We start from the raw sequence: 14,883 nt of genomic DNA, 5'->3' as shown, positions 1-14,883 counted from the left end.
GTGCTTTCAATGCATTTTGAAGCCCTGAATGTAATTCTGCTGTGAGAAATGTCCAGTAAAGCTGCCAACGTTTATCAAAAGAGGAACAAAACAGGCTCATGGTCTAGGAAACCGCTGATAAGATCGGATGTTTGATTTCCACATACCTCCCTTATGCGGGGCGGAAGCGTTGTACGAATACCGGATGAAAGTGGTTTCAGTTCAACACTGATCAACTGATAGCGTTGCTGGTCGCTGTAATTGGGCTAATATTTATACTTCGCATTTTAAATAAAGTTAACCAACTGCCGATGTAGCAATTTAATTGTCATCGCAAAAAATTACCGGATTTGGTGAACTTTAATAGACGTGTTAATAATTACAACGAGAGTTCGTTAGCCATCTTATATACTGAGAAGTAAAAAATTGAAAAAACGTAGATTAAAATTAATAATTCTAGACGTCGCTGAAGTATGCGATAAGCTGTGACGCGCCGGAGTCATCCGGTGCAGTTTATACTTCGTTTACACCAGAAGAGCGATTTATATTTATTGATATGTTGCCTGGTGGAGATAACTCTATTTTTAATAGACGTGTGTTGATTGTTGTGCATTTGTCGCTAACCCTAACCTACGTAAAACTAATATTGACTTTTTATAAAAATAGGTAGGAATGAAAAAAAAATGATAATATGTTTCATACCTGTTTTTATAAACAGTCTAAATACCATGTGATGCAAAGGCAATAATATTTCTTTAATCATCTTATTGTCTGCGGGAGATTCCTTACGTTTGAAATTGTTTTAGCTATACCTAAAAACATTGTTATTTGTGTAAATTTAAACCTAAAACTGGACAAATATATAGATAACCTTGTGTCTAATCGCAAAAAAAGTGTACAATTATTTCAAGTTTATTGAGGTTGATATAAATAAGCTAAATCTTCCTAAAAAAATAAAAAAATATTAAAATTCAACACAGGTAAAATCTAACGTGTTAATCTTACTGGGTAAAATCATCAGAAATAAATACAAGTTTGCTGTAAATCTCCTATTTTTTTATTAAAGCATTCAAACAGTATTATTTAGAGATTTACAGTCATTTGGAAGGCTTTTACCGAAACCAAATCAATTCAAGATAATCTTTACTGCGGCAAAATTAGATGAAAAAGGCTGATTAAAGATAGTGTTACAGCCTTATCAGCACTCGAATTTGCTTGATCTTTTTTAATTTAAGCAGCACCTTTTTCGCCGGGCAGATGTTATTGAAGGCCTCTGCTGTAATAATCCCACCCATCTGCGCATTATTTGAAAAATGCGCCTGCTCATTTGCGATTGTTGCGTCACATGCGGGGCGCACGTCACAATGGCTTTAACACCAGCCGGCGACGAATTGTGATTGTTTACAATCAATAGAAGCGTAATTAAGGATGCCTGGTAAATTTTGGATGCTCTCTGATGTCCGATACAAGGTCAAATGAGGTCGTACAAGACCGATACCTCGGTAATATTGGTATCGACGCGAGTCAACTAATTTTTTAAGTGCCAAAACAATTTTGAAGTGTTTTTTTTAATAGCGTATATTCTACCTAAAGAGATAAGTTTGCTGTTAGAGAAACAATTCCGTATCACATTAAAGCCGGTTATACCTTTTTAACAGATTTTATTCTTTTTTTTTAAAGAAATATGAAAAATTCCAAGCTTTAACCACATGTTTTTCAATTAACAGTTATGGTCTTGTTCTATCATTATCCAAACATAATACCTTTGTTTTTATCGCTTAGTTTGTTTACTTCGTTTTAGAGATCAAACGTTACAGCCATACCAAGATCGATTTTCTCAACACCTTGTCCGATTTATGTAGGGAAGCAATTAATATTCCACCTATATTGTTTTGCATTGATCTGATCTTTGTAAAAGATCTAACAGCAAACAAACTACATCTCAATCAGCGTCAATCCTTCTTACCAACTGTGGGTAAATAAATATGAGCCTGTCGATCAAAATACTCACCCCCCTCCCCCCCAAGCATTCCTCGGACCCAATTAAACCTCTAATATTTGCTGGGAACGGTCGGAAAAAGTAAATATTTGGACGAACGTTTGGTCCAGTAACTCCGATTGCTTATCGTCTTACAATCTTGGTCGTGATACTTTGGTGTTGGTAGCAATTATTTTAACCTGTGTAAACTGTGCTCCATATGTGGTACCAGTGGTTCCCCACCTTTTTCAATAGCGGATAAAAAACAATGTATTTGCTAAACTGCCTAATTTTAGAAAAAAAAAATTGTAAAAAACTGTAAAAACAAAAATATTGCATTAACTTGATCGGACCTCTTTAACCTTTTGCCTGACTTCTGGATGCGAACCACTTGTATAATGTAAAAACAATATTTAGTTGAGGAGCGTTGGTGATAAATAAACGACAAAAAACATTCAACCCCATTTAGAAGTATGTTTAATTGTTTGAATCTTCTAATCAAAACAAAAGGCATTAAGATGTCACAATCGTTTGAGGCCATTGTTAGACAAAAAATCCCACTAAATTCCCATAAAGATAATTGTATCAAGTGGTCATTTTTCAAACGCTTAAAAACTGAAAATTTCTAGTTGATTTTAAGTGGTGGAAGATATAGTTTAAACAATATTACATGCTTTAATACTATCTTTAAAATATTCTCCGACCAAGCACATCACCGCGTGTCATAGCTTCCATGAGTCTCTAGCAGTTCGCTCTATAGGTATATGCCTCAGTGTTCTGTTGAAACGTTTAAAAGCAATAGATCAGTCTATTCAGCGCAATCGGGCCATAACAGGAATGCAGCCAGCCATTTGGAGCAAGCATTCCATCGGTTCGGGCTACTTAACCATAGCTTGAAAACACGAGAGTCAATTTTTCTTACTAGGCAAAGTCACTTATACCTATATATGTTGCACACCGCTGTTTCATGTTTATTTTCGTGCAAGATTTATCTTACAGCGTTCGTCGAATTGATTTACTTGGCGAAGCTAATTTTGTTAGAAAAAACTCTCTAAGAAAATTATTTACACTCGTTCCAAAGTTGTGCTAATTTGATCTCAAATCTTTAAGTTAGTGTGTAATTGAAACTGCTTCTAAATGTGCAAATTTTGTGAAAGATTCAAAACTTTACCAAAAATTTTATGTTTTGTTTTGCATTTAAAACAGTATCAATCGCACACCAACTTGCATTTTTTTCGCAACGTTCGCCTTTTTAAAAAAAAAAAATTATAGTCCTATACTATTTTCTGATTTTTGAGAATTTTATCATTTCCAATGTGACAATGCATTAAGTAAAATCAAAATAGTTCAAAATCAGTTGTTTAATGATACCGAAATGATGTTCGTCTGGACCGCAAACTTTTAACGTAGCTTTCCCCTTTGACTTTCGACAGCGTTTCTTTTTAACATGGTTTCGTTTCGGTCTAATTACGCAAATAGACACTACTCCGTACATTCGTCCTAAAGCCTATCAATGTCGTTCAGCAGACAGAAGGTCGATTTGCGGTTTAAACGGGACCAGATCACAATGTCAAATCGATGAAACGGGAGCCGTGCTTTGCGCATTCGAACCGCTCGCATTAATTTGGCATTTAAATAGCTTCACAATATTATGTAGGCTTGTCAAATGGAAACTAAACTTGTGCTAATGACGATGTTGTTGTTATCAACATATAACGATCAGAGAGAAAAAAACAAACTGTCGAGATTTTTGCGCTGAAATGAAAATTGGATTGAAATGTCTCTGACATTTACAAATCCATGTCGACATTAAATTCTCGCATTTCAAACATTGTTTTAGCGAATTATAAGTATATAATTCGGGGTTTCTGCTTTGGAAAATTCTTTTATGTGTATTTTGCCGGTTAGGGCATCATTTGTATCTTTAAGATTTTTTATGTGTTTTTCCTCGTTTTAAATTTAAAATGCCTCGACGTCGACAAACAAATCTAGGATAGGAAGTAGTAGCCTAATTTCCAGACCGAATTTAAAAACACATTTGTTTAAGTTATTAAAGTTTTTTACTCAAATTTAACGCAAAAAGAAAAGGTGTGTTTTTCTCAACAAAAAAAAAAACGCCCCCGTATCCGCAATGAAAAAGTATTTGTTTTTCGTGGTTAATTTAACAATGTAATGATCAATGTAATGATGCTTTAATACTATCTTTAAAATATTCTCCGACCAAGCACATCACCGCGTGTCATAGCTTCCATGAGTCCGTAGCAGTTCGCTATATAGGTATATAAAAAAATAAAACACCCCCCCCCCCATATCATTCTACCAAAAAAAATGTATTTGATTTTCGTGCTTAATGCCATAATACTTCTTCTCACTCGTTTCTCTAATAAAAGAACAACCCTAGGATAAAAAAGCAACAACAAAAAAGTGGGCGTGGCTTTTTCACAACGAAAACGCCCCCAGTTTTTGAAGGCCTTAGCTTTCGCCTCGGGTCAAAGAATTTAAGCCGCCCTAATGTCGCGCCCGCTTTGCGGCGTGTCGCGTTGCGCGTGACGCGTGCCGCGGTCGGTTTAGCGAAGCGTCGCGCGATCCATAATCGGGATTAAGTAATCGCGACGCCGCCGCGCAATGTCGCTTAATCTCCTCCGCGCATCAAATATTCATGCGCCTTTGCCGCCCAAACGCGCTTAAGAACCGGGCCTGGAACGCCCTGAGGACCTTTTGGCTCAAAGTAACCCCGGACCCGGGGTCCCTTGGCGCCGCTGGCACCCGCCTGGCCTCCGATCACTCAACGTCGCTTTATTATGCCTGGAAATCCAATATTGAGCGTTTTTTTTAACCAAGTGGAATCGAATCGGCAGAAGTCATTTTTTTGTATTGTATAGGTGCTATTGCTTATCAATTTTTTACTATTTTTTTCACCTGTTTAGGTTACATTTTACCCATAATTTTACTTGTTTAAGTAAAACAAAACTCCTCTTTAAATCATAAATAATTTTCCTTTTCCTTTTTAACCATCTTTTGCCGTATTTTACCTTTATCAATCCCCACAAGTCTAATCTTGGCTATTATAATGTCACCCCCTATTGTTTTTACCCTGTCTTTTTCCCTAGTACATTTTTTTGTGCATTTTTTACCTATATATCTCATTTGTTGATTCCCAGAAGAATTGGCTTCTAAACAACGCCCAAATATGATTAAAAATATGCTTGGTCGTCCATCACACAAAAATAAATGCTAGGGTTTCCATTTAGTCATGTGAAATGCGATCTGTCTGCAAAATGATCCCAAATATGATTTTAAAAAATTGCTTAGTGTTCCATCAAAGCTTTGCAAACCGGCTAATCCGGATTTCTTGTCAAAACGCTGGATTTATGTCCATTTATGAGCAAATTCAGTCCCACAGATTTCACCCTGCTTGCAAAATTGCGAATTTATTCTCATAATCCTTTGATTCGAGCGCTGGCCGTCTGTCAGCAAAGTCTTGTTTTGACCCAGCAGAAATTCCTCATAAATCAAGGCTGTCACGCGATTTTTTAATATTCCGCGCCGATTTCGGAAAACCCAGTCTGGCCCATTTAGGCTTTTTCGACGTAGAATGGAAATCAAAGCGAATAGAGAACAATAACCTTTTAATAACAGGATGCATAACCTGACAAAAACTTGTTTTTGGTTTAAATGGCTTGATTAAAGTTGAAATAACATTTTCGCGCAATAACAGTATACCATATCTGCAAAATATTTATTATGTTTTTTTTGCAGTAATTTTTACGTTTTCTGTTAGATAACTTGGTAATATATTAATATGTTTTTTACCATTGCACTCGAAACCGTGCTTAAATTGTCTATTAACACGGCTGGTAATACATTCTTAACATTACTAAGTCTAGTGAGATAATAGTCTTATCACGACAAATACATGGCGACACTTTTTAAAGCATGTGTTTCGTCTAGCCATGCTTAGCTCTGTCAAAACCATTCATTGTCACTTTGCAATATCACGCCCCCACACTAACGCACGGAAATCCCGATAAACCCGAATCGCAAAAGCTAAATATTGTTCACTATGGAAATATAGGCACGTTATATGCGTGGTGTATTTTTTATGGATGCTGCTATTTAAATACGCAAATTTTTAGGACGTTATTAAATACTCAAAATCTATTATTCTATCGCAGGTTCAAAAATCCTGCAGCGTTCACCTTTGTCATTTTATTTTATATGCGTTTTATTGCTGCACGTTTTTCTGGTTTCTACTTACATGACAAAATACGATTCTTAGCGTTTTTGATACAAATCATGGTTCACCAAACTACTGCCCGCGAGTTTAATTCACCCGGACCGCGGTATATTTTCTTTTAAATGGTTTTATTAACGAAAAAGTTTATCGTAAAGCACCAAGTTTCATTACAGCAGGATTTCTTAACCCATGGGTCGCGACCCTAAAATGGGGCCTTGTTTGATTTTACTGGGTCGTCGACTGCACTAGTTTTATGTAGTGTTAGGTTCAGAGCATGATATCTCTCAAAATTGAGAAAAATGCGTGACAAATACGAAGGTATATATATTATTGCAATAGAAAGAGTTAAGGTCGACATTTGTCTTGCAAGGGCCAAGCGGATTTCAAATATCACACATTCAGGGCAACATACGGCGTAAAATAATTTAATTGAAATGTATGTATGATATTTGTCTTGCATTTAAAATTAACAAGGTGGAGTTATAGTGCGTTACAGCGCACTTGAACTTTCAAAGGCATACCTAATAACCAAGATATCATCGGTAACGCATTCAAAGTATTCGCGGCATTCGAAAAAGCCAATTTTCCGGCTGCGCCCAGCGATAATACACACACACATACGCGGCATACCAACAGGGACGCCCAATTAGGCGACATCGTGCGCAAAAATTCATGCTTGCTCATGTTTTCCCGTCAACCAGCCCGTCCTACCGCTCAGGTAATAACAAAAAAACGGCAGGCGATAAAATCAGAGAAACGACGATCACCATATGATAGATCGGAATCAGTTTTCCGAGTTTCCAGGCCGGTGATATAAACGCACGATAAAGGCTTGTGCGCTAGTCCCACGTTTTGCGTTGTGTTTCACACGCCCGTTCTTAGAAGCTGGCGTTTTTTAGTTCTGTTTTGAGTTTGAAGTTCTGCTGTTGTTTTTTGTCAGATGTAAACTCTGTTTGAAGTGGGAACGTTTCGTGTACACAAGAATTTCAACGAAATCGTTTGAAATTTACTGGACGTGTAAAACAGTGTTTGTTTACCATTGTGTAAAATCTTGGGAGGAATTTCTGATATATAACATGTATTTGCATCGGTAGTTGTCCGATACTAGAATGGTATCGATTCCGATTCGATACAAAACTGATATAGAAATTTTAGTCATGTTTTGATATCTAACGTAAACCTTTTTTTCTACATACCTAAAAAAATATCACTTTTACACCTGAACAAGAAAAATAAATGAAATTAAAACGTTCAAATACGTTTTTATAGGTTATTAACTGATAAGGCCAAAATTTGTTTGTACCAAAGTCAAGTCACTTATGGTAGACAGAAGGTCAATTTTTCTGCAATGGCTTTCTGTGTACTACACTTATATAGTAGTTAACCTTTTTTTAGGTAAAATACCTAAATCACTGCATTTGATCGCTAATCATAAAAGTTTCTGTAACATTTTGGTATCGAATCATCACCGGTTCCACCCTTGTATTGGACAAGTACCAATACTTCCACTTTGCATCGGGTATATTAAAGGCTCCGATCCCATATTAATGGTCATCCCCAGTTGTATTTCTACACCTACCCTTCGTATGTAAACAACCAATCCTAACACTGTGTTTTCCTTCTTCCAGGTTTCTGCGATGAACGGAGTTTCTTCAGTCAGCGACTCTTCTCCCAAGCGCGCCCAAGTGTTGGCGGTGACGAGCGAGGCTGGTGAGTAAAAAATAATTTTGTGATTTTTATTTAAGAGTCGAATTCCGTGTCTTGTGTGAAGTAAATGGTGAAGCGGCTAAACGAAAGAGCTGGTGCCTCTATATCTGTGTCATGTTTTAAACACAACATTTTGAAGAGTTTGTTTTAAAGCTTTTAAGAAAATTTCTTTTCTGGGGGTTTTCAAGATTTTGAGGAATTTTCTTTTTTTTCGTTTTGCTTTCGATGGATTTCTTTTAAAATCGTCTGCTTATTATTTTATTGCAAGTGTTTTGCTTTTGAGTTAAACACAAGGAGATAATTTTGCATGTGAATTTTGTGCTCTGTGGATCACAAAACATACTTTTGAGAAGTTTAAAAGAAGAAAATGTCTAGATTTTAAGTTTTAAATAACATAAAATTAATCTTAATTTCATTCGTTTGTCAAGATGACTAATGTTCGGGGCATTCCATAGTTTTCTCTCAAAAGTCATTTTACAAACTAAAAAGCAAAGTGAAAAGTGTCGCGCGTCGCGACGCCTTAATCCGCGACAGACGCTCGCGCGGTTTTGCCAAAACGTGACGGATTATATTCATCCGCGGAACGCGCTGCGTCGCTAATCGCGGCATAAACGCGAAATTGCGCTGAATCGCTGAATTTTCTGCTGTTTTTCTTGCCTTATATTTTTTAGTGTCTATAGCAGGGGTTCACCAAATTACAGTCCGCTGTCCGAGTTAATTCGACCGGCCCGCGGTTGAATTTCTCTAATAAAGATTGAGGCTATTGTTAAAATGTGTTCCAACGCAAAATAATTTTGGTAAAATTTTAAACTGAACGAATTTATCTCATTTTAGTTTTTGCTGCAGATGTATTTATATTTTATTTGATTAGCGATAATCAAGTTTAAGTTTAAAAAAGTTCAAAAAATTTTTTTCTAACCGACCCGCGATAAAAATCCAAGATATGTCGACATACGTACGAAATTTTAAGCAACCCTTGGGGAAAAATCCTTCTTTTCCTCCCATAAACAGCAAACGCGAAATTGAAGTTTAAATACATTTAATGAGAAGGCGCCAAAGCGTTTTGTTTTAATTAAACTCCCTTCAAAATTCCATTTTATTTTTCAAATAAATAAGAGTTGTATTACTACACATGGCCGATACACCTGTATTCGTTTTTATCGGATCGGCACCGATACCACTCTAGTATCGGGCGAGCACCGATCCGGTACTACAACCTTGGATCGAGTATCAGATTTCATAATATCGGAAATGCCAAACGCGTCATGCGTATCGCGCTATGAACAGATTAACGTAAAATAAACGTGAAAATCGAATCACGATTAGCGGTTTCACCTTCACGCTAATCTAAACCAAGGTTGGTTCAGCTGAGGTCTTGGCGATTCCACAGACAGCACAAGTTGTGCTTCCGGGTTTCGCATCTGTTGTTTGGGATTTAGCTTTGTGTAATGAAAAATCCACGCGTAACGTTGCGCAACAAACCAGTGATCTTTATAATTAAATGTTTTGTGCTTATTTGAATCTTGCTCATTACTACATATTTCGTTACTTAAATTGGGCGATAAGATGCTTTTGTCTGGCGATAAGATTCTTTGAGCTCCTATATAGGCTGTGCTAATATATATGCACGCAAATGTAAATATCGAAACCAAAAATTGCTTTGAACTTCATTTACAGCCCATAACCCCCCATACACTATCCTTCAGATATATGATTTTATGTTGACGGTATTTTTTACTTCATTTTTCGTTAGGATCTTTCAACCTCTCTAAAAATGGACATGCACAAAGGTACCGGTTTTATTAGCTTAAAGCCCATGTTGTAGTCGTTAGCCATTATTTTTTCAACATATTTCAACCGACCAGACATTGTAAACTATACTGTAACCGAACTCAAGTGTTAGTGGTTTAATAATCATCTTTAAAGCTTGACGTACTAAAGCAGGGTTCGTGGTTAAACTGGAGTCTGGTGGTTTAAAAACCCCTGTACTAAAAGACCACAAAATGCAGGAACTTTTTCTCGTGTCCATAATCCCAAATTTTTGATCACTTTTTATGCACAATTTAAATAAAATATCTTTTAAAGCGACATTTTTTACAGTGTAACCATATATTTTCGGTCGTGGTTTTATAACCTTTATCACATCCTGTGCCCCCAAGCAATCCAGAAGTGTTGTCTGCATTTGTTTGGCTTCTGACGCTTGCTGACTAGCGACTGTGGAATCCAGCAAGGCTGGTGCTGTGGTTTTAATATACTTGCGGGTTTAATTGGGCGTTGTCCTTAACTTTGCGACCTAAAACAAACTCGAGGTGTTTTTTTTTTCGGGAAGCAGATTTCTAAAAATTAACAAAACGCAAAAGTTTTTGGAAAACGCCAAGGATTTATTGTGATTTGAAGCGTTAGGGTTTTTTTTAATTTTTTTAAATCTTAAAGGGCTTTCTTGACATTATGGTTTATATTTTTACAAATTTTTGTACATTTTCATTTTCAATCTTAGAAATGAATGCCGCAAATTGTTTTTCTTAGTATATTCTTCTTCATATTTTTGCGTTTTTTAACGGTAGTTACTGCTTTGCACTTATTTAAGATATACAAAATGTAATTAAGGCGACGATGACATAAAGCGCAAAATGTGTTGCTATTAACATTTTATATTATGCATACATTGACCGAAAAATAACTCTTTGTAAATCCAGATAAATTATTTAAGTATGGCCTACATTAGTGGTTCCTTTTGGGGTGCCATTTCTACTAATTTCTCAAAGGCGCCGAGAGATATTTGGGAATCTTTTCGAATCTGATTTTAAAACTATTAGTAGTCTAATTATTGCTCTACAGCCTTTTAAAACAACTCTTTGTGTACAAACTGCAATAAAAATCATAGAGTAAAGTTCCGTTTATTATGACACTCCAGTAAATCACCTAATGGAAATTCCAGTAGGGATGCCGCAATATATTAATTATTTTTCTAAAGAGGCAATGAGCCAAAAAGGTTATGAATCACTGACACACATGTTACTCGCCCCTTAGCTCGCTTTTTTGCTCGTCTCAAGCGAGAAACTTCAAGCATACGGGCCCAGTGGAGGTCACGGCCGTTCCGCCTGGCCGATTTTGAACGACGTAATCCTTTCCTTCGCTCCATTTTGCTCAAGGGTCAGGTGTAAAATGGCAAACCGCGTGAAATGCGAGCCGACTGCTTACATTCGTTCCACCACTGAAATGTCTGGGCCTGTTTGGCGCGTTTCGTGGCCCTATTTTAAATAAGGCCGGCTCTGTTTTTTAGGACACGGTTTTCTTCGACCGATTTCTTAACTTTGCGTTGTTCAATCTAATTTAAAACGGGAATTATAGGTTAAAAATGATAAGTAGTTTTTAAACATGTTAATTAGCTAAACCACAAATATTACAGTAATAATCAAGGAATGATCGTTTTTCTTCTTTTTAGTTTAATTGTAAACATATAAAGGGGGTAAAAAAACTACGAAATAGTGAAACCTGTTTTTGGCCGACTTCCAAATCAAATGGGAACAACGAATAATAACTGTCTTGTTCTGTTTTTTATGCAATTCTCTCATCTAGGAAAAATGGTTAATTATAATAAGAATGGTTTAGTATGATACGAATTGTTAAATATGACACGAAGTGGCCCAATAAAGTGGCTAAGACCCCCGGCTTTGAGACCACAACAAAGAACCTATTGTGTCTACGGCGTATTTATGCTTTCACCACTATCGCGGTTTCAAGGGAGCCAGCTAAAAAGCCATGATTGTTGCAGACTTGACATTCGTTAAATGTCAAACGCTTGATAGCCTTTCGGTCTACATGAAAAAATCGTGTTTGTAATAACCCATTTAGCGTTTGGGAGATTTAATACAGCCCATTTCTCTATTTTCTATGCTAAGTTTGACGTAGTAAGAATATCAAAGCCCATTCAGAAGTATAGGTGGCATTTTGAATGTTTCGAATAACTCTTCATTCATTTCCAACATAACAGTTAAAAAGTGCATTTAAGTCAGGTCATTGCTGGAGCCATCTCTGCTATTTTTAATTTATTACGTGACCACCCGTTGGAACTTATTAAACTGGAATTTTTTATCCTGTCAAAATGCCTTCACATCATCCGCATTTCTCAGCGCAAAACCTCCAAAAATTCGACTCTCCTCGATTTGATTGACTCGCCAAAAACGCGATATATCTCTCCTCTGCAACGGAGATTAACCACAGAGATTTGGCGACCGACCAAGTCATGTTTGTGGTCTTGGGCTTGCGTCGAAACCCGATGCCCACCTCTTGTACGCTTTGTTGTTATACGACATTGAACCACATTCCTACATCCGTGGTTTCGGCCGAGATTTCGTGGCCATTTATGATTTCGGCCTGGTTTCGTGGCCTTATTATCGAAAACCGACGTAGCTCTTTTTTTTTCACTGTTATTTTTTTAATGCTGAGCCTCGAAAAAATGCTGAGTTTAATGAATTGAAAAAAAGGGCCCACTGGTTTAGAGCTTAATATGAAATATACATAAAAAGAAAAGTAAAAAAGTTGCAATTTGGTTTAAAAAACTCCCCAAGATCCCAAGGTGCTAAATTCATGCCGCAAAAAGTTTGGCAAAAACAGGCTTCAAATGAGCTCACTAGCTTACATTTTTTTTCTTTTTTTAGTTTAGTTGCGAATGAGAGGGCTTTTAACATCGCCTTTAGATTGGGTGAAAAAAAATGTCAAAAAAGTTTGCCGGAAATAGAGAGGCCGTAAACCCCTTTTCAACCGAAATTAACAAAAAATTGTCCTAGTTTTGCATTCGAAAAGCATTTTCGTTAATAAAGTAATTAACCGTATTTTTGGAAACATTACGGAATGATGCAGCGGACGGAATAATTGAAGTGGGGTTAAAAAGTTTGATGACCACTGTACTGCAGGTTTCAACCGTTTCAAAGGTGCAAAAAAGTCCTAAGTGCGTTTGTCTGCAAAATATTACTGGACAAAGTGTCCATGTCAACTGACCTTACTTTGTTTATCGTTTTATTTTATGTCAGTGGTTTGACTTGAAGAAGACTTGCTCTAATAAAGACGTGAATGGGACTCGACTTGTTTATTATTCAAAAAGACTTGACTTGACTTATGTTATTTTGCAAATGACTTGACTTGGACTTATGTTACTTCGCAAATGACTTGACTTGGACTTAAGTTACTTTAGAAATGACTTGACTTGGACTTTTAAAAATAACTTGTTCACAGCACTTGTCCCAAGCGCTTGTCTGCAAAAATATCTCTGGCACATTTTCGGAAGTGTCCAAATAAGCCGACCTTATATGGAGACAACGTTGCTCCGAACATTCCTTAAGTATGAGCGACCTTTTCAAATGTCGCTTAAAATTGCTTCGTGTGACTCGAGTTTGTCTTGCGGCTTACGCCTCGTTATTAACTGTAGTTTTTGTCGCGGAATTTCAACTTTTTGAGGTTGAACTGGCTGATTTCTGACAACGCAATGCGTCAAAAAACATGCCTTTTCACGCTATTCAATTAAAAAATAAATTTCACCGTTTTAAGTACAGATTTATACTTGCACCTGTTTATGTTAAACAGTCAAACGACATAAAAACTTTTAAAGCTTGTTAGTCAAAATGTGGTATTTTAGCACTTTGAAATTATTAAAGACAGGATACACAGACTTGAAAATAGATCTGAACAATTTTTGCATTCTTTTATGTGTTACTCAGCCAATTCTACTTTTTTTCCCAAACAGCCTAACCCTAAAACGAAAAAAAACACAGAATTTTCGAATGTTTTGGGGCCGATCACAATGACCCGGATCAAGCAGCCGTAAACGTCAAGGTCACAGGGGTCATTTGGGGCCCTCAAAAGCTCCAAGGCGACAGCCCTGGGTCAAATTACAAAGCGCCCTATGTCGCTTGTGAAGTTATTACTGGGAAAAATTCGTTTAGCTTTCTGTTGTTGCTTTAAACGTGTTTTAGCAATAATGACCTTGTGAGGTTTGACTGTGACCTTGAGGTTTTTGTATTTTTTTTTCTCTTTTTTAACGATAAGGGTTTGTAGCAATTTGCACCGGTGCTTGCTGTGAATTGTAAATTATAATTTATAATTGACGTTTAAAAGACTATAGACATATCTCAATCGTTTTTTGCGTTTCTTTAATAATTTTCTGTGTGCAACCGGTATTAAAGTTGTAATAAATTTAGTGGTTTTTAAGACTCAACATAAGTCATCTAAAATATTGTAAGCTATGGTTTTTCGTGCTAACATATTCAGCATGTTACCAATATTAGATTGCAACCCTTTTTTTTTAATTCGTAAATATTTTAGTCGTTTAGTTTAGAAGACGTATCTTTCTTAAAACAATTTGTTTTTGTGTCTTTTTTGAGAAAGTAATTTGTCTGCAACATGATTTATTTCAATTTAGAAGCTTGTGGAAAAAACTTTAAAGCGAAAACCATAAACAAACCTATGCACTTGTTTAAATTCCATTCTACCAAAAAAAAACACTACCCAGTCTAAAAACGTAGATAGCTCAAAACTAATTGCCAAAAAAAAATCAAAGGAAAAAATAGCTAGTCTAGTAACGGAATGCAGACCACCTTAACCACGATTCCAGACGAATAAATCTGTAACTCAATTCGCCGTCTGGCCCCCTGTTGTTTCCTTATTGGCCGCCGACTTAATTTTCTAAAACAGCATTTCTTTCAAATTAGATTAGGCCCCCACCGTAATAGAACCCCAAGCTCTGTTAATCTACACCAGCCAGCCTAAAATTACCCCGCAAGTTGGGATATTCTCACGCCAAATGTCGCCCTTCACTATTGTAACTTCTGTGAGTTTTCGACAATGTTGATGTTTAGAGTGTTTATAGCGAAATTGTTCTTTTTGCCTTTGAGCTAAAGTGTTTTATAATTTTATAGGCTCTTTTGGCATTGTATACATATTGTTTTTTTGTACAGAAATCGATGATGCCTATTTTATACTGCAA

At 36.4% G+C, this 14,883-nt stretch overlaps 1 protein-coding gene across 1 annotated transcript in view; it reads left to right on the top strand.

Annotated features, from left to right (window-relative positions):
- The window catches only part of LOC146146738 (ephrin type-B receptor 3-like), a 44,674-nt gene extending 33,609 nt beyond the window's left edge, over positions 1–11,065 (top strand). Inside the window, exons 10-11 of the mRNA XM_083387019.1 lie at positions 7,823–7,904; positions 10,932–11,065. Coding sequence (XP_083243145.1) covers positions 7,823–7,904; positions 10,932–11,065 — 216 coding nt within the window. The remainder of the gene's footprint in view (positions 1–7,822; positions 7,905–10,931) is intronic.
- Positions 11,066–14,883: the final 3,818 nt, after the last annotated feature.

This window comes from Ascidiella aspersa, chromosome 4, assembly GCF_963924565.1.
Source record: "Ascidiella aspersa chromosome 4, kaAscAspe10.2, whole genome shotgun sequence".
NCBI lineage: Eukaryota > Metazoa > Chordata > Ascidiacea > Phlebobranchia > Ascidiidae > Ascidiella > Ascidiella aspersa.
Note: the sequence above shows the minus strand (reverse complement) of the source record. Positions and strands in the feature narration are given on the sequence as shown.